At 36.5% G+C, this 22,963-nt stretch overlaps 1 protein-coding gene across 1 annotated transcript in view; it reads right to left on the reverse strand.

Annotated features, from left to right (window-relative positions):
- Positions 1-22,963, reverse strand: part of LOC149578523 (nuclear pore complex Nup85-like protein) — a 287,051-nt gene that overhangs the window by 39,910 nt on the left and 224,178 nt on the right. Inside the window, exons 15-16 of the mRNA XM_089829616.1 lie at positions 17,609-17,679; positions 17,295-17,406 (exon numbers count right to left, since the gene is read on the reverse strand). Coding sequence (XP_089685742.1) covers positions 17,295-17,406; positions 17,609-17,679 — 183 coding nt within the window. The remainder of the gene's footprint in view (positions 1-17,294; positions 17,407-17,608; positions 17,680-22,963) is intronic.

Genomic DNA, 22,963 nt, shown 5'->3' on the forward strand with positions numbered 1-22,963 from the left:
TCAACTTTAGCATGTATTTAACTGATGATGATCAAAATGTCGATTTTTTTCATAATTCTTATTACTCTAAATGACTTAATTTAATTAATGAATTTGAAGTTGAACTATCAATGGTAAAGCATCATGCTATAGAATTGGTTTATTTTTGTATATTTCTTGAATTTCTTTGCATACATAAATTATAGTGTGTGTGTGTGTAGATATGGACGCACCCAAACACATCCAAAATCACAAAAAACAAAATCATGCATCAGCATCAAAACCAACATCGGTAACTTAGATATAATAGAATGTTGTTTGGATTATGTAATGCCTCTGCAGCATTTCAAAGAATTATACTTCATGTATTTGATAGAATGGCAACAAGCAACTTCAGGGCATTCCTAGATGATTGGTCAGTATTCAATGGGAAGGAAACTCATTTGCCAATACTACAAGAATGCATGGAACGGTGTAGGAGGGCAAGCCTGGTTTGAATCCCAAAAAAGGTTGCTTCATGGTACCCTAGGGGAAACTATTGGGGCATATTGTATGTAAAGGACTAAAGCCTGATCCTGAAAAAATCAAAGTCATTGTCGAGATAGAGAACCCCCAAGATGTAATCGGAGTGAAATCATTCCTAGGCCATGTGGGCTATTACAAAAGATTCGTTAAGGGGTTCGCTGAAATTTCACTACCAATGGAAAATCTTACACGAAAAGGGGAACCAAGCGAAATGCAACATTGAAAGAACTCAAGGCGAGGTTGGTAGGAGCACAAATATTGGTATATCCTGATTGGAGCAAAGAATTCCACGTACATGAGGATGCATCAAATTTTTCTATCAGGCAACATTGGCCCAAGTAGAAGTGAAAGGGTTGGACCATGCGGTGTACTTTGCCAATAGATTTCCCTCAAAGACAAAAAGAAATCATAGTACGACTAAAAGGGAGGCACTGGGCATGGTATACTCAGTACAAAACTTTTGCCACTACCTCCTCACCACACTGTTCACGTTCTTTGTAGATCACCAAGCACTCCTCTATCTTGTCAACAAACCAATAATTCAAGGGAGGGTAAGTAGATGGCTTCTCTTCTTCGAGTATTTACGTTCAAAAATGTGGTACGACCAAGGAAAAGCCATGTCATCGCAAACCATCTTTCAAGAATAAGGTTGGGAGAGCCGACAGGAGTAAATGAGGATTTTGCAAACACGTCTCTTCTGCATAGCACTACTTCCAAGATGGTACAAACATGTAGCGAGGTATCTATCCATGACATCTTTTCCCCCATACATGACGACTAGTGGAGGAGGAAGGTAGCCTTGAAAAGTAAAATGTTTCAGCTCATAGAGGGTTTGGTGTAGAAGATGGGGGCTTATCAAGTACTGCGAATAAGTATGATGGAGAAGAGATACCAAGTGTGCTACGAGACTCTCATGATGGACTGGCAGGCGGACACGTGGGGCCATATGCCATAGCTAGGAAAGTGCTTTTGGCCGGCCTATATTGGCCAACATTGTATATAGACGCCAAGCAATGGGTGGCAGGATGTGACACATGTCAACAAACGGGAAAACCAATGAAATTGGACTTCATGTCACTATTCCCTTCCCAACCTCAAGGATTGTTCCAAAGATGGGGACTCGACTTTGTGGACTATTAAAAACAAGTGCAGCTAGACACTACCAGTATATTGTAGTTGCCACAGAATAACTTACAAAATGGGCCGAGACAAAGAGCCCTTCTAAACAACACAATAGTCAGTACAGCCAAATTCGTGTACAAGAAAATTGTTACAAGATTCAGAATACTGATCTCCATTACAAGCGATTGAGGTTTGATCTTCTGAACCAAGAGATACGGAACATGACTCAAGAATTTCGCATCTTCCACAACTTGTCCAGTCCATACGACCCATATGCGAATGGGCAAGCAGAATCAACAAATAAAATTTTGGTATCAGTATTGTACAAGACTTCTGGGGTGGAGGATGGTGATTGGGAAGAAAGGCTACCAGCAAATCTATGGGCTTAACGAACTTCATACAAGGTAACGATTGGAAGTGTGCCCTTCCAAATGATGTCCGGCCACAAAGCAGTGGTACCAACAGAATTCATTATGCCACCCTAGAGGGTGGCAGTAGAAAGTAGATGGGGAGAAGCAAACAGCTCAAGGGAATCACTCGAAAACCTCATCAAACTAGAAGAAAGGTGAATGATGGCATAATGGGCTACGGAGGTGGCACAACACTGAAGGAAATATTGGCGTGATAACCATCTCTCAAAAATGAATTTTTGGCTAGGACAACTGGTTATGAAATATAACAATCATAACAAAATCAAACCAGGAAAGCTTAAAGTAAGGTGCCTAGGACTGTTCAGAGTAAGGGAAATCGATAGTAATAGAGCAATAAAATTTTCTACCCTTGACGATAGACTAATGAAAGAACCAGTAAAGAACCCAGAGGAGGACCCAATTATCACTAAAGAACCCTTCACACCAGACATAGACTGGAACAAACCTCTCATGGACCCAGAGGAACGAATGGTCAAGGAAAAGGTAGAAGGGGTTGCAGTTCCATGGATCCATTAACACCTCACAAATGATGAAGAGGCCATTGAGGAACAAGACACAGAGGGGTCCCAGCCAAGCATGGCAAAGGAAGACATAAAAAGCATTGACATGGAGGAGATGGTACTATCAGGGTACCGCCCCTCAAGATGATAGTAAAAATTGAAAATTTGTTCATCTGCTCAGGGGATAGCTATGTGGATGAGAAAATTGAGAAGTACAGAAAAGATGAAGGGAAAGCACCCTATCAGAGGAAGCCAAATGAACTTTGGAGGGTGATCCCTAACCCAATAGAGACACCCATAGTCGAGGGAGGAAAGGCTATTTGGTATCAAAAGTACGATGGATAGTACATAGATGGCAGCTATAAAGGTGTGGGCCTAGCCCCCCCCTCATAGACAAGATATTTGACCTTGAATATCTAGGCATGTACTGCGAAAACAAATGCTATCAAACATTTCTATGGTCCTCCATGGGGCTATATGCTTCAGAAGTAAAAATTCACAATCAAGAAGAGAAGGGGACGAAAAGGAAGTTAGAGTACAAAGAAGGATGTTCAATCCAGCCAACCAAACATAAAAAGGTATGAAACTGACAAAAAGAGATAGAAGTTTGTTTGAAAAGAGGAATAAAAGAAAAAACAACTATAAAGAAGGCAGTAAGCCTGAGGCATACATTTAGGAGTACATAACAATGAGGTAGCGAAATAAGAAGCTTGTACGCGAGACCCCATGTGCACCCAAAGAAGGCAACATAATTCGTACGAAGGAGTCGTATGACAACTCTGTATCGATTCCTACACCAACAGGAGGAAAAAATTGCATGGCAGGACCATACCATTTCATACGCATACGAGGAAGGAGCAATCAAAGGCGTGCATACATCAACTCCATACATGTATGACAAAGGAACAACAGAGGGCATGTGTATGGAAGCATAGATGGGAGGTACAGAGGAAACTCATATTTTGCATGCGTACAAGATAGGAGAAAGAGGTTGAATGCACTCTATACATGGGGCCCACGAAGAGGACATTGGATAAAAGGGTTGGTAATGACATGTAATAAACTAAAGGCATGGCGGGTAGAGACCACGCAAGGACTAAACCCTAACAATAGTGAGGAAAAGAATAAAAGGGAGAAGGAAGAGCGGACCCACCAAATAAATATCATGGCTATAGCAAGCAAGAGCCACAAGAACAGGGGAAGAATGGAAGTAGTCTCGGCTGCAAACAATAATTTTGAAGGGGTTGCTCGAACATAATGCAGGAATTGGTGGCAAAGAACAAGTGATCAGCATCCATTGAAGGTTGCAACGAGAAAAGCAGAGGTAGATAAGATCATAGTTATCCCTATTTTTGATATCAAGGACTTCGAACCAGTATTGTGAACCCTAGTGCATGGCTATGACAAGAACAACCATAAGTCTAGCATTCAATATCTAAAGCAAAATGTGACAGTCTCCTATGCACCACAAAATTTTACAAAGGTATCTGTGGTTTCCAACAGACGGCAACAAGTGGGTAAAGCTTCGAAGATGACGATAGAAGAGAGGACACATTTAGCAAAATTAGTGTTCAAAGAAAAGAAAATTTGACACAAAAACAATGGGACAACATCTGGAGCAGCAGTTGAGGCATCAAAAAGACTTTTGTGATAAATGCAGAAAGGAGGTGTGTAGTGGACTTGGTAAAAAGTAAATTTACAGGAGCAAGGCATCAAATATTGCCCTCTCCATGCTTCCATAGGTAAAAGGCATGTATGGGGGTAAGGTTTATAACTGGGCTCTGTTACTATCAGATAGGCTAAAGGAGTTTATTCTATTGAAGCATAAGACATTCTATATGCCCCATCACAATATAGCATTGTTTCTTGAGGCTTTACGCACATAGGTTGCTCCTAAACATTGAGGGAGTTTTGTTCCAGCAAACCGGGTTGAGCCATATAAGCTTGCAATGCTATATTGGATTCATATTGACACCATGGCATGTGAAGGAAGCACCACGACCATGGAACCATGGGGGCAGAAGGCAAGATAGGAGGAAACAGCCACTCAGAACTTAGGCATGGAAAGCAGTGCAAAAGAGGAGGAAGAAACATCTTTGGAAGAGAAATCCAGTTGGCAAGAAGAGGAAGAATGTCAAACTTTGCAACCAACACTAGTAGACACATCCAAAGACATGGAAATGATAGACGTCTGTCATATCCCCATTCTACGATAGAATTTTAATAATAATCAGATAATACAATGTTATTAAATAAATAATGATAATAAAGTTATATTAAAACTAGTACTAAAATATAAAATAGGAAATTATTATTATTTAATCGATATTATTAGTGAAATAATATTTAGAATGATATTTCAAATCATTAGAAAATTAAACAAATAAAATTGTATACAAAAGACGATATTATAAAAAGTATGTTAACTTTCTAAATACAATTTAATGGTAAAAAATAATAAACACAATTAAGTAAGTAAATAGATAATATAACATAGAATAATATAAATTAACTAAATCTAATGAAAAGTCAAGAGATATTTAATAAATAGACATGACTCCTTGAAATTAAGATAAAAAAAGGAGGAGAGTTTATTTTTGGGAGAGGGAAAAAGAAAAGAAGAAGATAAGAGTTCAAAAAGGAAAAATGGAAGAGGAAAGTAATATGAAGAAAATAAGGAAGTGACTTTCTGAAAAGGTATCAATGATATTGAAAGGATGTGAACCTTCGAAAAGGTCATAATTATGAACAGTTGTGACTCTTCAATAACATACTATAATTATAAAGTATTGGGACTTTTCCTAAGGATTTTAATTATGATGTGTTGTGACTTTTTGAAAGGATTATAACTATGAAGTATTGTGACTTTTCAACGGATTTGTATCATGAAAGATTGTGACTCTTGGAAAATAGGAAATGAAAAAGTATATTTTATCCTTTCCTTATAATTAGAAAATGGAGAACTTTAGAGAGTAAATATAGAGTTGAGATAATCTAGAAGGAATAATTCATTGAAGGATTGACTAAGGATAGAGCAACATGGACCAAGCAAAGAGGAAGGTAAGAAAGGTATGTTTATTGATTATATTTGTTTAATTATATTTATGAATTTATTTATATTGATGAAACATAATTGTGGATGATTTATGTATATGTAAAGATAGAATTCAAAATGGATAACACACAACTTGATGGTTAATGGTTTAAGATCAAGAGAATCCATTTTTAGGGAAGAGAGTGATCTTAATATGGTCAATAGCTTAAGATCAAGAGAGTCCCTTTGGTAAGAGAGTGATCTTAATATGATTATAAGGCCAGAATATTCCATAGATGATAACATATGCATATTTGTCAAGGTCCTAGATAGAGAATGTCTCTTCTAGGAAGGATCTTAAAGGAGGCACTTCATAGAAAACAGAGAAGTAATTGGGGATCTAAGGATCCTCAAGAGGGTTATTGATCTCGATGTGGAGACGTCTTTAAGGTTGGGTTAGGATAGAGGGTAGAATAGTGAAATATAATTTATTATTGTATAAATTCTAAAATTGGTTTTGTAGGTATTCTTGTCCTAGCTAGTGGGGACATTACAAAGTCATAAAGGGATCACTTCTAACACGCGACAAGGCGGAAGCACCAAGTCGTACGTGAACAACATCATGCAATGACAGCAGAAAATGTACGGCTAATTGTCATACATGTAAGAATGCTTTCACTACCCAAGTTTCAAACTTTGAAAATCCGTCCCATGGAACTAATTTTAAAATGTTTCATTTCTCGTTGGTTTTTACTACTAATGATGTCTTGGTAAGATTTGATTTGCGAAGAAGCAGTGTTCCAAAGTTGTGTTGAAGTTGAACTTCGAACCAGAAAGTTCGATGTTCAAGTTCAAGTTCAAGAGCACAAGCAGTCAATTTAGACGTCCAATCCAAAGTTTGGAGTTTGAAGGCTCAGTCTCTACCAACTAAAGGATGCAAATTTGTCAGTTCAAACCCGAGTTCAGAGACTCATCTTCATGGCTCAATCTAGAAGTACAGATGGATACCCCAAGTTCCTAAGTGGAGACTTAGTTCAAAAGGCCATAGTTCAAGGTTCAAAGCCCGAAATGCATGTTTATTGGTCCAAGAGTTTTGATTCAAGGTTCACATTCCCGGCCTCAAGGATTCAAGTTCATACTTTGGAATTGTAGGTTTTGAATTCGAACCGTGGATTATTCAAGTCAATTGTTCAACTTCAAAAGTTCACCAATTTCAGTGTCAAAGAGTCAACATGAAAGTTCAAAAACACCATTCAGAGCTCAAGTTCAGTCAGGTTCCTAAGTTTGCAAATTCAATAATAAGTTCAACGGGTCAAGTTCAATAATTCGGCAATGCAAATTCTTTAGAACCAAGTGTAGATTGGCTAGGCTACTTAATTCACAACTGTCATCCCTCAATGAAAATATGCCAAATATTATGATTCTATTCCAAAAATGATGGGGACATTTCATTTAAAGTCTTGAAGATCTGATCAATGCTCTTCTATGGGGAATGTATAAAGTTGTGAAGAAACAAGGTGTATTCAAAGAACCACCATTTTTTCCCAATCAAATTATAACTGTTTGCAACTTAAGCAATAGTTGGGGGGGTCCAATTGCATATCATCAAAAGAGGGATGCCATTCATCAAACTTCAAAGAGTTGGGTTTGAATCCACGCAATAGATGTGATTCAATATGGCATAATGATGAGACATTCACTTAGGTAAACACCATAAAGAGCAACCACATCCTTCACATTAAAGGCCTACTATGTTGTTTAATCATCACATGCACTTTTTAACAAGGCTCAAGGATTTCCCACGATAAACACATTGGAGGGAAAATTGAGGTAGAGGAATATTTTGAAAATGGATAACCTCATCGTTTGAAGACATTCCCATTATTGCTAGGATGAAGTTACAGTCCGAGGTTGAGGGATATCAAAGGTGTTATTTGTATCCCAAGAATAGTTGGAAGCAACGATATGAGAGAAAGGGAGTAAAGATAGCTATTACAGGCTTTGAAAGGCCACACTACTCCATGTCTCCCTATTGGATTTGCGAGCATCCACTAATATTGGTCCCCAAAGAAATCTTAATGGACTCCCGATGATGTCATGGTTTGAAGCAAAATTATGGGCAGGTTGCAAACAAATTAGGAGGGATAATGATCTTCTCAACTTGAATCACTCTCACAGGATTGATGCATAGAAAGCTTGGAAAATAGGCATAACGACCAGAAATGAAGTCATGTCTTCATATTTCACATGTGAAGCGCTCGTGGCAAATCCTCAAGCTCACAGATATATCAAGTCCAATAAAAAGAGTTTGAAAGCATGGGATACAAGATTAGAGTGAGGCCTTCGGAGTCAAGGCTCTTAATTAATCACGAGACCAAAAGGTGTCAAGATTTGGAAATTTTAAAATTCACCAAATTATTTTCAGTCAATCACAAAGACTGATCGAAAAGCATTTGACAAAATGATAGGAAAATAAAGAAGGATGGAGAAGCTCGGTTTTGTAAGGGATGTTCACAAATTGTTTGAGGGAATGTTCATACAGTGAATGTCAAGCCCGTAGCTCATTTATTGTAAAAGATTGATAGCAAAGGGGTTCTTCTTTTCAGCAAGTCCCAAGGCTGCCAAGGGAGGAGAATACATTTTCTGATTGTAATAGGGAAATATAGGAGAGTTTATTTTATGTTTTCTGCATTCTTGATTGTAAAGGCAAGACAGTATTTAGTCTTGTGGTTGTTTTGTTATATCTAGAAATAGGAATGAATTTATATCACAAATCATATGGGTTGTATATTAATTTTTCTTGATTAAGAGTAATCATGAGGTTCTCTTCTTCACATTTCTAAATATAATCCTCCATTTTGTATCAAACATGTGTTGTATGTAATCTTGTGGTTCACATACTCACATTTTGCAGAATAATATGTTCAACTTCTCTTGTCTCTCCTGTAGTGCAGAGGGTTGAATAGGTGATCTTATGGTTATTTGTTCACCCTCTCGCTTCAGTTTATAAATCTGATAATCGCACTTAGTCCATGGTTATGGGTGAGTGTTAACATGCCTTAGTGCCTTCTGGTTAAAGGTATATCCAAATGTTTAATTCATTGAATATCTTCTAAGAGGGAGTTGTACCTCTCAAGTCAAAGGAGGATTATCAATGCAATGATAATCTATCCAACTGTTGGTAGAATTTGTACCTTCGTTTGAGCATTTTGAGTCATTATTTGCATTTCTTTTCAAAGGGCAAATTTGTTTACCAATAATACGGACCGTACAGATGCTGATCGTCCAAACCCTAAGAAGGAAGGTACAAGCACAGGTACAGAAGGAGATGAAGGCATAGCTAGTGGAGCCACCCATGCTGATTGGGGTGCCAAGAAGATAAATTTTGCACTTGCTAAGCTATTTGAAATGGCTCATCTTGTCCCAGGAGGTAGAATGTCGAGTGCTAAATTAGTAGACTTGAGGTGCACCAAAGCAGGCAGCCACACAATAAGACTCACTACGCACCAGGGGATTGAAACAAGACAGCTCATTGCATTATTAGTGTCAGCAAGGACAGCAACAGTGGAGGTATTTGTACTAGCTCCTCCTCCCACCTCTATTACAACCTCACAGTTAGTAGGGAGCCACAACATCCAAAACACAGATAGCAAGAGAACAGTGGATAACAACAAGATATAAAGATGGATGCCTTGCTGGCACAATATGAGTTAGGAGTGGCAGAGATATCACCACCATCCTCGCATTTGCTTGGAGGAACCACCCTACCTATACTACCACACAAGGTAACCACAGATATTCAGGAAGAATCGGCAACAAAAGGAAGCCAACCAAATGGAGGAGAAACCATGTCCACACCATGTAATGAACGCACCCAACAAATTTTGGCAGAGTTGGAGATCATAACCAAGGCAACACAGGAAATCCGACACAGGGCCATAGAGGCTAAAATGACTACTACACTTCCTCAAGCTGAGTCCCTCTTACATTTCATGAGGATGGGATGCCATGAAGATTTTAAGAGGACATTTGTAGACCATGGTTGACGGGTGAAAGCCCAAACCTGTGTCACCATTTGTGATATTTGGAAGGGTTACGGCCGAAATAGTTCTAGCCGTAACGGTTACGGCAGAACATGTTTCGGCTGTACATACGTGGCAGGTTTCCCTGTCGTCATGGCATGCATGGTTACAACCGAAACACTTCCAGCCAAAAGGGTTTCGGCCATAACCCCCATGTATGAAATGACTCAAAATATCATAAAAAATAGCCAAAAAGTGGTTGACGACAATTTTATAAGCCTGGGGGTTTCGGCCGTAACTATTTCAGCCAGAAGGGTTACAGCCAAAACGGTTTCGGCCAGAACTACCTATGTGGCATCCTAGGTGGCAACCACACAAGCAAAAATAAGAACTTCTACAAACTTCTCACTTTGAAGGCCAATTTGACTTACTAAATTGAAGTTTTTTAAAAAACTAAAAATATAGTTTTGTAGGTCTCAGAGTCAAGATTATGATCATATAAATTTGTTATTATTTTGGTTATGGATAATATGTTATAATTTGAAAATATTACAAGTAGGTATTTTAAGATTCAGGAAGATGTCTATTCAAAAATAAGAAAAAAATAGTAAATCATGTTCAAAGATTATTATTTTTTAATGCTGCACTAGAGGAGAGAGTCTTCTTCAAGAATATGTAATTTGTTTTAAAAAATATGTAGATTTGATAGAAAAAGTTTGACGGGAGAAAAAATCTGTCAATTTCTGATAACTTTGACTTTGACCAGTTATAACTTGAAAAATATTAGCCGAATTTTAATTTTTCTTTTTTGGTGCACTAGGTATACATGTTGACTCTAACATATTCCAAAATCAGACCAAAATATTAATATTTTCATATATTTGTTTGACGGGAAAAAAACTTTATATTTTCAGCATTTTAAAAAAATTAAAAAATAGAAAAAAATTTCACTCAATCTTTTTTTTAAAAATTACAAAAGTAAACTTCATCTAATTTTACACATTTCATTAGTTTACATCATCTTCAAATTCTAAGCACAAATGCCACTTTTATGCCGTTAAAGTTGAAGAATTTAAATTCTGATATCACTTTTCCTTTATAAAAGGTGACACAGGTTTGTGCTTTTACCCTGACATATTGATGAGATGGAGGTACAGTCCCAATAATGGCAAGCGTCACGAGTAGTATAGACAGGTGGGCTTTTGATTCCAATTTTGTCTGACATGGAGGGAACTTTTCGCGCCATATTCTATGATTTGCAAAAGGCCACTTGGGAATTGGAAAAAACAAAGGGGGATTGAGCAATTCTGACCAAGCAAGTTGAGAAGTTGAAAGCTGAAATTAAGAGGTAACAGACTACTCATGCAGAACAGCTAACAATAGCAAACAGAGATAGAATGAATGCACTAAGGCTTCTACATGGTGCGTGTGCTAAACAACTTGTGGTAGAACGGGATGTACAACTACTTAAGCAAAAACTCACCCGTCTCACAATGTCAACCACTCTAGTTGCAGTATCAATTTCATCTTTAGCTCTAGAGATGTCTTCTCACCCCTCTTCTTGAGATTTCTAGTGTGTAAAAGACTCTTTTGTTTTTTTTGGGGAGGAGGGGGGGAGGGGAGGGATAATGTAGTGAGTAATTTCGCAATAAAGTAATTAAGTAGTTGTTACAAGTTATACCAAAGGTTGTGTCAGTTGGTATTATTAACCAACTCGAGCACTATATGTAGTACGCACATGGAATAGAATGGTATGGCAATTTTGGATAATCATTGGTACGAGAATGTAACTCTGTTTGGTATAATTAATGAGACATACTTTACCATCGTGTGCATTGTTCTAATTATTTACATAAGTGTGATAGTCGTACTGTGGATTCTATATGTTGTTGGTGACATTTCTACCATATTGGCATAAACAATCATCCCACTTTGAGGTAGCATTGTTGGCCACATGTCAGCCATCTTGATATTATTAGGATCGAACAAAGTAAATTCTCTAGATGGACATCTATGGATGATTGAACAATGAGATATGGAATGTAATCCTGGTACTTGTCCATATGGAGGCCCAACAATTACTCCAAGTTGCTGTGAATGGTGTCGATACTATCATCTCCTCATTGCATGTTTTTTGTTGATTGGTCAAATTTCGCTAATTAGATGCCCCTTATATAGGTGACTAACTATATATGCCTCTCCCTTTCAAGGATCGCAACTATGATATTAATTGTTTAGTATTTCGTACATATTCATTATTGTGTTTTAATTATCTTTGATATTTATTATTTTATTAATTCACATTATTATTTTTAATCATATGTTATTTACTATATACTAATTATATTATTGTATTAATGGTGTATTATACTACAATATATCTTAATATATTATTATTAGGTTATAACAATGTATCATATTAAAAATAAATTTTGAATCATTATTATGTATCATTATTTATATTAAGATCATATTGTTATGATCTATTTATTTACTTTAATATTATTATTTATTAATAGATCTTATTGCAAAATGGGGACATGAAAAGGTGCAAAGCGCATGTTACTTATATATGAATGACTCAACCAAACCTATGCACATATCAATCTGAATCCAATCTTAGGCAGCCATGGTAGTGTTTGATTTATCTCACCTCCACTAAATGATAGGTTGAATGTGTTCATTATAAAAATACAAGGATCTTTGTCGTCTACAACAACCTTCATTGGGCCAAGCAGGTTATCAATCATCTCATACACCTCTACAAGGTTTGGAGCATCAACATCCCATTATCTAATCACCATGAAAACTAAGAGCTATGATGAAAACATTGTATTGAGAATCAACCCAAAACAATTCACTCATTGTCACTTCCTTTACCTTCTTCCCAATTTCTAGCTTGAAGTCAACCCACTATTACACTTGTGTTGTCACCATTAGTTGTGAGCACTCTTAGAATTCAAAACACCTCTCCAAAAGAATAAAGTATGAGGCACATCTTGTCTCAACCTATGTCACAAGGTTTGTCGAATTTTCGGCTATGAATTTGAAACTTGGCGAATTTGGAAAAAAAATAAAAATATTTGTATCAAGTTTGTTGGAGTCTATTGAATAGGAATTTCTACAGTTGTCGCTAGTTGAAAAAGAAACATCTACGACCTGTGGCATGCACTTTGTGTCCACCTGCAATCACAATCATCGTTCATCACCAAAGAAGGCATGCAAAAAAAGAGGGCCCACAAGCCACACTAACTTCCATTGTAGACTAATTCCTCTCTTCCCTGGTTAATGAATTCTAATTCCAGTGAGCTGAATATGTTTACGATACCTCCCTTGGCATGCCCTAACAAAGACCTTTGGTGGCAAGAGTGTTGTGTATATCTTTTAGGAAAGCAACACTTCAATGATATGCTAATAGGAGACATAGTAGTTGTCTCATCACTTACCCACTCCATCCATAGATAATAATAAGAGACAATGGGTCTGAACACGTAGGCAGGGATTGAATATTTTAAAGCCACATTCTGAATCCATCTCATACACGCATCTTGAATAGAACCACCATATGATTGATCTTAGAGCAGATGGTGCGCATTAATTGATCCAAATGAGGTCCTAGCTAATCCTCCATGGCTTCAAGTAGAGGAATCAAGTAAAGCATTAACATATGAGAGCTCTGAGCATTGAGTTTTCCAGTGGAGAGATATCCACATGTTTTAACATAGTGTTTGTAAATAGAGTAAAATTTAGTATTTTATTTATTTTTTAATGTTATAATATTTATTTTATGTTGTTAACTAATAATATTTTAGTGTTATTTTGTGTTTTGTATTTCAAAAAATTGAATTTAATATATTTTTATTTTTGTAGTTAAAAAATAAATTTTTATCTTTATTCAAAATAAAATTTAGTGACTATTTATTTAGTTTCAAATCTATAATGTCTTTTGATATTAAAATATTTTGAATTTTATTGGATATATAATTATACTTCTTAAAAATTAAATTTATACTAAGCAAATTTAATGTTGATTTTTTTAATTTTTTTTTACTATGCCGAACTTTATCCAAATTTCGAACTCAAACTCAAATTCGAACCTTGTGACTTTGGTCTCAACAAAATAAGGAAATTCCTTTTGAAGGTCTAGCATAATGTATGTGTTGTTTGATGATTGTAGATAGTCATCAACATGTCATTTACTTCAAGTTTATGTTTGATCTATCCAATTTTCCCATGTGTTTAAGAGAAAGTTCATGGTACATAGATATGAGTTCCAATATATATGTTCGTAAGCAGCTACAAACAAGTTCCCCACTACCATGCACACATAGCCTATATTTGTCATTACCTAGATATTCCAAGAGACAACTTACTAAATATTACTTTGAGGAAGTAGAACTAAAGCATTGCATCATGTGGTACCTTCAACAGTTAATAGCCCTAAAGAATAAGGGCCATCTATACATCTCGTCATGGTATTGATAAGTGGACAATGCCCAATCTACCTCCATCCATCCATGATAATGCTGCATCTACTACCGATCCATGTAGGCTTTGATTTCTCCATCATGATGTTTAGAATGGAATAGTTTTATCCAAGATGGTAGTTCCTAATTTCATCTCAAGTGGTGGCACATATGAATAAATTGCTCTTACAATCTTAGCCACAATCTCCCTATACAAAGGAAAGTGAATAAGATGGAATGGAATATCATCGACATACAAGAATTTGCCAGTGGCGCCAACAACCTCCTTATACAAATGAAAAGTGAACAACACAGAATGGAGTGTCATTGGCATACAAGTATTTGCCTATGGCACCATCAACCTCCTCTCTCATTCGTACATTGAACATCTTTTCCATTGGGTTGAGAAATGAGCTTGTCACCCTACATTTCCAATTAGTTTACAATAAACTAAAACTGAAGATGGAACCTATGCCATCTTTTTAGGAAGTGTCACTTCCGACATCTAGTGTCATGATTATCCCTGCCACCAAACAATTTTTTTAGCTCCCCTCTATTTCAATAACATTTTTTTCTCAACAACTTTGATGAACATTTGGAGATGCCCATTAACTCTCATAATGCTGCAATAAAATGTTCAGCCACAAAAATGGCGTTTCCACTACATTCCCTTTGAACTACTAGATTTATTTATTCGTATCCTACTAATATGTTGTTATAGAGAGGTCTTATTGAAGGAACCCTTTCTAAAGTCATCAAACAATTTAGAACAGCTACGAAAAATGATAAGTATTCCCCATTCAACTTACTTTCTTGTTTGCTCCCTCACCAAAACCCTACCTCCCTTGCATGTATGTTCTCAATTTATCTTTTCTTTTGAATGTTAAGGTTTTAAGCCTCCTTAATGCCACTCACACTATTACAACTCATAGTGGCACTCCAGCAGTTGAAATTTATCATTTAACTCTTTTTCAAAGGGGCAAATGATTTTGACCCAAAGCTATGAAGAATTGAGGTTGCCAAAGGGGGACCTTATCCCCAATTTAAACCTTAATTAATAGCACCACGGTGGGGTTTGAACATTGATGCAAAGAATAGAAACACCACAATTTAGTCATCACACCATGCCAAAAATTATCATTTAACTTCACTCTAAACACTTAAAGAAAATTTAATGGCTCAAGACATTAAGATTCTCCTTTTGTTTTTCTTACTTAGATCACACAAATCTCAGAAGAATTGTATACACAAAAATTAAAAACTTTGCTCCTACAACATCCATTAGAAAAGGATTTTGCTCCTGTTTGTCTTACTTCATGTTGCACGAATTGCAAAAGCAAAGCATACACAAACAATCCTAATCGGACTATTTAAGAGAAAATTTTGGAATTAAAATAATGAAAATTACACCTACAAATGAAATTTTATACAATATAATAAATAGGTAATAAATACTAATACCCAAAGTTTTCAGTTTTATAATAGACAAGGAAATCTGATTTTTTACTCATTTTTTTTCACTTCTAATCACCCAAGGTACTAAAAACAAAGAATACAGAAAAGTCAAATTAAAATGACAAAATTAGTCATCCTTATTATTTAACATTTTAAAAAGATATAATTAAAATGCTTATGAATACAGGCGTCTAAAAAAATGGAGAAAATTAATATTATAGCCATTTTCATGAGGAAAAAGAAATTAAAAATTTTAAAGTAATTTTATAATTACTTTCTGGAAAGTTCCGCAGAAGCCTATAAAAGAAGGCTGAAGAGAGGGAAGGAGGTCATTCTGAGTTGGTATTTCTCTTTTTGAGATTTGAACCCGTGGCCAAATTTCTCACCAGAGACATGAAAACCCAGAGGACAGTAGAGATCCAACCCAAGATTGACATTGTGCTCAAGATTTGGAGTTTGGGGATGCAAACCTTGGATTCCAATGGAGCAATTTCAAACAGAAATTGCCTTGTGTTGAATGTTTGAGATAAGAGTTCGGTAGAAAATCAAAATCCTTAAAGGTTTTCGAGTTTGATCAATAACCATATTTATTTAAAATCTTGCAGGCATGAAATAAACTTCCACTGGTGGCAGAACTGGCAAAAAATATAAAGGTTGTATGCACCATGGGAAGATGGATTTAAAATAATATATATATTATGTATTTTCTGAGAATACATCCCAAACGTCTGTGTAAAAGAACAGTGTGTCATAAAGAGGATAGACGGTAGACAAGAAGCTTCGAAGTTCATCCAAGAAGTCGACTAAAAACCAAAAACTGGAGTTCTTTAGTTTTAAATTTGCCTCGAACTCTTTCTTCGTGAATTATTGTCTTGTAACATAGCAGGAGCCCACCCACTCTAGAATCAATTTTCTGGAAAATAAAATTTAAAAAAGTTAAAGAAATTCTGCCACTAGCTATGTTGGCAAATGCAACCAGATAAGTAAATATTTAGTGTTACAGGGAATAGGTGCTAATATTAATGGTGACAAGATATTTCAGGAGAGAATGAAGGACTTTGGAGATCATTTTCTGGGTGCTACAGATCACTATAGGTGGTGTAAGAATTAAATAGCAGATTGCGGCATAAATTTGGAAGCTAGTGGCACTATAGACAACCCCTCTTGGCTGGTGCACCTCATACAACTATCCCTTGCGAACTGGAAATTACTTTAGGAGACTGGTGGAAGAATTGGCAAAGAATCCAAAGGGGAAAATGAAGGGTCTCCAAAGATCACAACCTTGGTTGACCCATCGAAATCAGAAGAAATCCTTTGGAGGTTGACTGAATTTTTTTGGAATGAATACAGTTGTTATCAAATACTTGAAGAAACTATGAGAAGAGGTCACGATTTGCATTTGATAATATTCTGGACACTGAAACTCAGATCAGCAGATTCTAATACTTTTATGCTATTAATAGATTTTGGATATGCGTAGCAAGTATGTGATATCTTGCTTTCAAGTTTAATGCATGATTATTGTAATTGAAACTTGTTCCAAAATCAAGACAACACCTAACATTACAAATCACAAAACTCTCCAAAGGAATGTACAGAAACTGTTTGACAAAATGGTTACACATTGAAAGAGTGGAAACCTCCAAATTTTGTTACTAAATTTGAGTTGGGTTCTTACAGTGTCCTCACTTCAAGTAATGCTTCCTTGTCGCAGGAAGAGATAGGCAACAAAATAAAAGTTAACATGTTGAGTAGGTTACCTGTATTAAAGAACTGACAGCCTTGCGAGCAGCTCCAGTAACTTTTTGATTGTTTGCTTCATTTGAGTGTGCATCTTGCACAAACCGAAGAGCCTTCTTGAAGTCCCTATATCTAATTTGTTTATAATCATGAGAGCATAATCAAATTTAAAAAACAAGCAGGCATTAAAATTCTGAGCAACCATGCAAGAAATAGTAAATGCACAGTAATTAAACAGAACATGTGAAAAAGGACATCTATGATAACACTGTAGTTGTGATTTTTAATGTAAGACACTACAAGCTACCCTTGGATTCTAAAATAAGTGGCATACTTATGAAGAAATGCAAGTCCTCCAGCAGTCTCATGCTCTGATCCCAGCAAATCAATCAAGCCCTCCCATTGCTGTCACACAGAAAAGAAATCTTAGTGAAGAGAACGCAGGTTCTGTACAAAGGCCCAACACAAGTACATTCGGTAAAAGCAAAAAGTAGAAAACTGGATTAAAACAAAATGGACTTCAACCGGTTCAATAAACTAAACAACCTGCCAAATGGATTCATAACTTACTAAATAATTCAATTTCTGTGCTGCTAAAGATTTCCTTCAATATATGGCATTGAAGCAAGGCATTCACATATATGTTCTTTCAACCACTACGAAAGGAAAAGGATCAAAAGCCTACTCAGGCACTTAATGACCATAGTAGAAACCATCTTTCTTGCAACTGAACATCATGTTGTAATAATTTGGCAGTTTAGTCCAGAAACATCATCTAGCAACATAAGACATGTTTGATATAAACAAAACAACCCCAATGGAGATGCAGCTCTTTAGCGCATGTAGGAGATGAGAAAATTGCTATGTTCCTCCAAGTTTCCGGTACGGGGACGGCGGGGGACGGCGGGACGGGTTTCCGGGACGGCAAATTTTTTTGGCAATTTTGGGGACGGGGGGGGATAGGGACGGCTATATATATAAGAAAATTTTAAAATATAGTATATACATTTAAATTTGTAAATATACATGTCATTCATATGAAACTAAGCACAAAGCATGTCATTTAAACATTATAGAACCATAACATACAACATTTGAATGCCATCTATGAAATAATATCCGATTTTAGTATTTTAGTATCCAATTCTCAAAATGCATATCAATACAATATTAGAGAACACTGAACAATGAACATTAAGTTATTAACCATTGTCAATATCATAAGACTCATAATGATAACCATGATAAATCATAAATCTGAAAATCAAAATCAAAATATGCCCAAAGCTATAGGCTTCCATAAAGTAATAAGTATCATATAATCAATGTATCATAATCATGTTCATGTTCAACATAAAAAGCAAAACATAGAAAATAAAGCAGACTGTTGCTCCTATTCTGCCTCTACTAATCCATGGCATCAAAATCAGAATCCTCCTCACTGTCATCCTCCACAGGAAGCGTAGTCTCATCTAATGGAACCCCAACCAGTCCTGGTGCTATGTCATCCTCATCTATCTGGGCCACATCCTCAAGCTCAACATCCCATCACAAAGATGGTGTCTACCTATACTCTAGAGTCTGGCGATCGGCAAGTTAAAGAGCATGATGCACTGTCACTAGCTTCTCCGCTCTTTTAGAGGTAAGTCTATTCCTCTTGATAGAGTGGATATATGAATATGTGGACCAGTTCCTCTCTGCAGCTGAAGAACTAGCAACTTGTGAAAGGAGGCGACCGGCAAGTATCTTTAACTCAGGTGTATCTCTCCCATGCCAAGTCCACCATCCAATAGGATCCCTCTGTGTCAAAACAACTCTATCCAACCTTGCTTGTGGCTTACCCAAGTTTGGGTCACGAAGGTTGGTGAAGTCAAGGAACTGTGCACGAAGAGTAGAGGCATCTTGAGCTGAATACATCTTATCAATTGCTTTTGTGAAGCCATTCAAAACCTCAAGATCATCACATAGGAGGCCCCTTCCACCCAACTGTGCATACCATTTGGGATTTAGAGCAAATGCTGCCATATGAAGCGAGGTATTCATTACGTTCCACCTCCGCATCACAATAGGCCTAATATGCTCCTCATAAAAGCCCAATGTAGCATCCTTTGTCGCAACAATTCTCTTCATCTTACCCAACATGCTGTCAATAGTCTCATAGATCTCTCCTAAACTAGGAGCATCAGTATCAGCATATCTAATGACATCAACAATGGGTGCTATGATAGAGCAAATGTATTGCAAGATCAAAAATGCTAACCAAAAAAAAAATCAGAATTAGAATTTTAAGAATTTTAAGATTATTAGTAGGAAAATCAGCAAGCAAAAGACTAATAGTAAATTTAAAAACCAACAACTTACTCCATTGTGGACCACCAACTCTCATCAAGGATCCTTTGCCTCACCGCTTTTCCTTCAGTGGACTTAGAATGAGACCATCGTCCCCACTCTGGATTCACCACCATCAATTGAAGGGCCTCATACACCTCAATCATCCTCTCCATCAAGATGAAATATGTGCAATACCTATAGCAACAATTAAAAATTAAAAATTTAAACTTAAACATTAATGATTAAAATTTAAAACAAAAAGCATCACATGTAAGTAAACTTATAAATAATTTTTTTAAATAACTTAAAGTTAAAACAAACTAAAAGTAAACTATAATTATAATTGACATACCTTGTCTCGGCTGGTTTGAGGAACTCCTTCTTAGAGAAGGACCTGAATAGAGCAAGTGAAGTGTGGTGGTTGCAAATAAATATTTGCACTTCTCTAGCTTCTAGCAAGGCTTGCTTCACCCATTCAATCTTCCCTATGTCCTTCAATGCATTGTTCAAGGAATGAACACAACAAAAGGTCCAAAATATGTGCCTATAAACACCCTCTATCATCAAACCTGCTGATTTGCACACAGGTGCAGAATCTGTGATAACCTGTACAACATTAGAGGGCCTAATCTCCTTTATGGCATCTCGCAAAATGGTGAACTAAAAATCTGCATCCTTCTTCTTTCCTGAGCAATCTATGGCTCTCAAAAAATAAGAGCCAGCAGGGGATGTGACAATGATATTGATGAGTGGCCGATGTCTAACATCGGTTCACCCATCCATCACAATAGAGCAGCTTGTCCTAACCCAAGTGCGTCTCATATCCTCAAATAATAAAGCAACCTTTGAGTACTCTTCATCTAGGATAGTGGTTCGTAGCTTATGCTCACCGGGGGGCACAAATGAGGAATTCATGCTCATAATATCTTTCACCATTTGTTTATAATAAGTGGAACGGGCTGCATTATATGGAATACCATTAGCAACAAAGAATCTACCAATGGATGCCTCACACTTCTCCTTTGCCTGTGCATTAAACATACTTTCCACCGAGCCCTTCTCACTACTACTTATCTTTCTCTTCCCTCTAGACCCACTAGGGCTGCCACTAGTACCAATGGCGGATGAAGTATGCCTAGATGATTGTGAGGGAATGGATAGTGATGTCATTGTCAAATTTTGCCCCTTCATTTCAACCTCTAAGTGCAATCTTTGACATTCTAATTTTTGTTCGTCGGTTAAGTTAGGACAAGCTTTGACTCCTTGGCATGTAACACCTAAAAAATGTGACTTCACTCTTGTATAGCTGCCCCTAAAATCATCAAGACAAACATGACAATCCCACACCCTAGTCCCTCCCGAATTCTTTTTATCTTTTGGCCTAGGTGTGACATATTGGAGAAGAAGATTTTTCCTATTGAAAGGACCCTTTGCAAAATTCTTCATAATGTCGGAAGGGCATTTAAACAAATCAGCTTTAGGATTGGGTTTTTGCCTAGTGTCACTACTAACAACATCAACCTCTACATTTTCTTCTTCACTACTACTACTTGTACTCCCACTGCTGCTCATTGTGTTTAAATATGCAATTGAATAGATATATGAGCTGAAACAATGAAATTTTTTTTAAAAATCAGACTTTGCAAGCTACAAATTTATTAAAAAAATGATAGAGGAAAGAAAAAAGAGTTTTATGCTTACTTGGTGGACAAAATAGAAGATCAAACCCTTGGTCAAGCTCTTGGAAGCAAAACTATTACCTCCTCTACTTGCAAAATGAAAACTTCAGCCGGCTGCAACATAAAATGAAAACCAAAGAATGGTTAAAACAATTTAAATGTGTTGAGTTATATACATTTTAGGGTTTTTAGAGGAGTGGGGCCCACTAGCCGACCAAAAAAGACACAACAAATGTTTTTTTTATATATATTTTTTAATGTTTTCAGCTTGCAAAAAAGGGGGACGGCCGGTCGTACCCGGTACGGTCGGGGGACGGCTAGACGTCCCCTTTTCGTACCGGGGACGGCCTCACGTCCCCAAGTTTCGAGGACGTCCCCTGCAAAAAAAGGGAATTTGGGGACGGCTGGGGGATGTCCCGTACCCGTCCCCGTCCCCGAAACAAGGGGTTTTAGGCCGGGTACGCGTCCCCGAGGAACATAGGAAAATTGTCATATTGCAAGGAAAACTATTTCTCTAGACTTTGTATACAAGGATGTGTGAGGATTGAATTATTTATTATATTTTAGGTAGTCCCTTTCTTCCATATGTCAGTAGAATAAGGTTGTTCTATCTGTTGCTTTTTGCAGTTGCATATGCTCTAATTAACTAACTACTCAGGTGTCCACCCAAGCACAAAATAATAAATTATAATTACTAGTTATACTGTATTAATTATAATTGTCAATGAACGATTTCAAGCAACATAGGTTGATGAAAAGTTGAAAAACACTTCAGTTTTAAAATAGACAATTATAAATCAAACAAAACTCATATTATAAACTTTTTTACTATATTAAACACAGAGTAGTCAAATATTTTTGCCCCTCTACTGCCTCTTTTATGGACACATATATCCACATCTAAAATACTAAATTCACATTCAAATACCTATACCCCTGAATCATGTATCCAGACATATCTACCAGCCTACATGCAGGCCATATCCAATACATTCAATACAGCACCGCACCTATGGTGTCATATCCAATTAGGGTTTCTGGAAAAGCATTTAACATTTCTCAAAAAATTAAAACATAATACGCTGTTCTCACACACAAATAATATAACAAAGTTAAACAATATAAAGGAAAATCTAATAGCCAAGATTTACATGAAAATATATATTTTTAAAGTTATATCCTATTCCCTTGGCTACATAACTACAAATAATTGAAGATATATATATATATATACAATTGCCATATCTTTACCCAAATCTTTATTAAGAAATCTTTAAAACTCATCATATCCATATTTGATATCATATTCATATCCAAGCAACTTTGCTACGTAGTGTCTTAGTCTGCAACTCTGATACTTGTTCTTGATGGTCCTCTTATTCAGAGCCATGTAATAAAAACACATTCACAGAGTCCCATCTTTCTTTTTAATCAAAACTACTAATGAAGCAAATGGGCTCAAACTCAGCCTAATGTGTCCCATGTCTGGTGACTCTTGATGGTCCACTCAATCTCCTCCTTATAATGTCTAGGATGGTGATAAGATGTAGTGATGACTGGCTTCGCACCCTCCTTTAATTCTGTCACATGCTCAAACCCATGGTCAAGAGGTATGTTTAGGGGAATATCACCGAAAACACCCTTGTGCTTATCTAGCACTATTTGAATATCTATGTGAT

This window comes from Cupressus sempervirens, chromosome 1 (genome assembly GCF_028749045.1).
Source record: "Cupressus sempervirens isolate cs-2001-9-10 chromosome 1, ASM2874904v1, whole genome shotgun sequence".
NCBI classification, from domain to species: domain Eukaryota; kingdom Viridiplantae; phylum Streptophyta; class Pinopsida; order Cupressales; family Cupressaceae; genus Cupressus; species Cupressus sempervirens.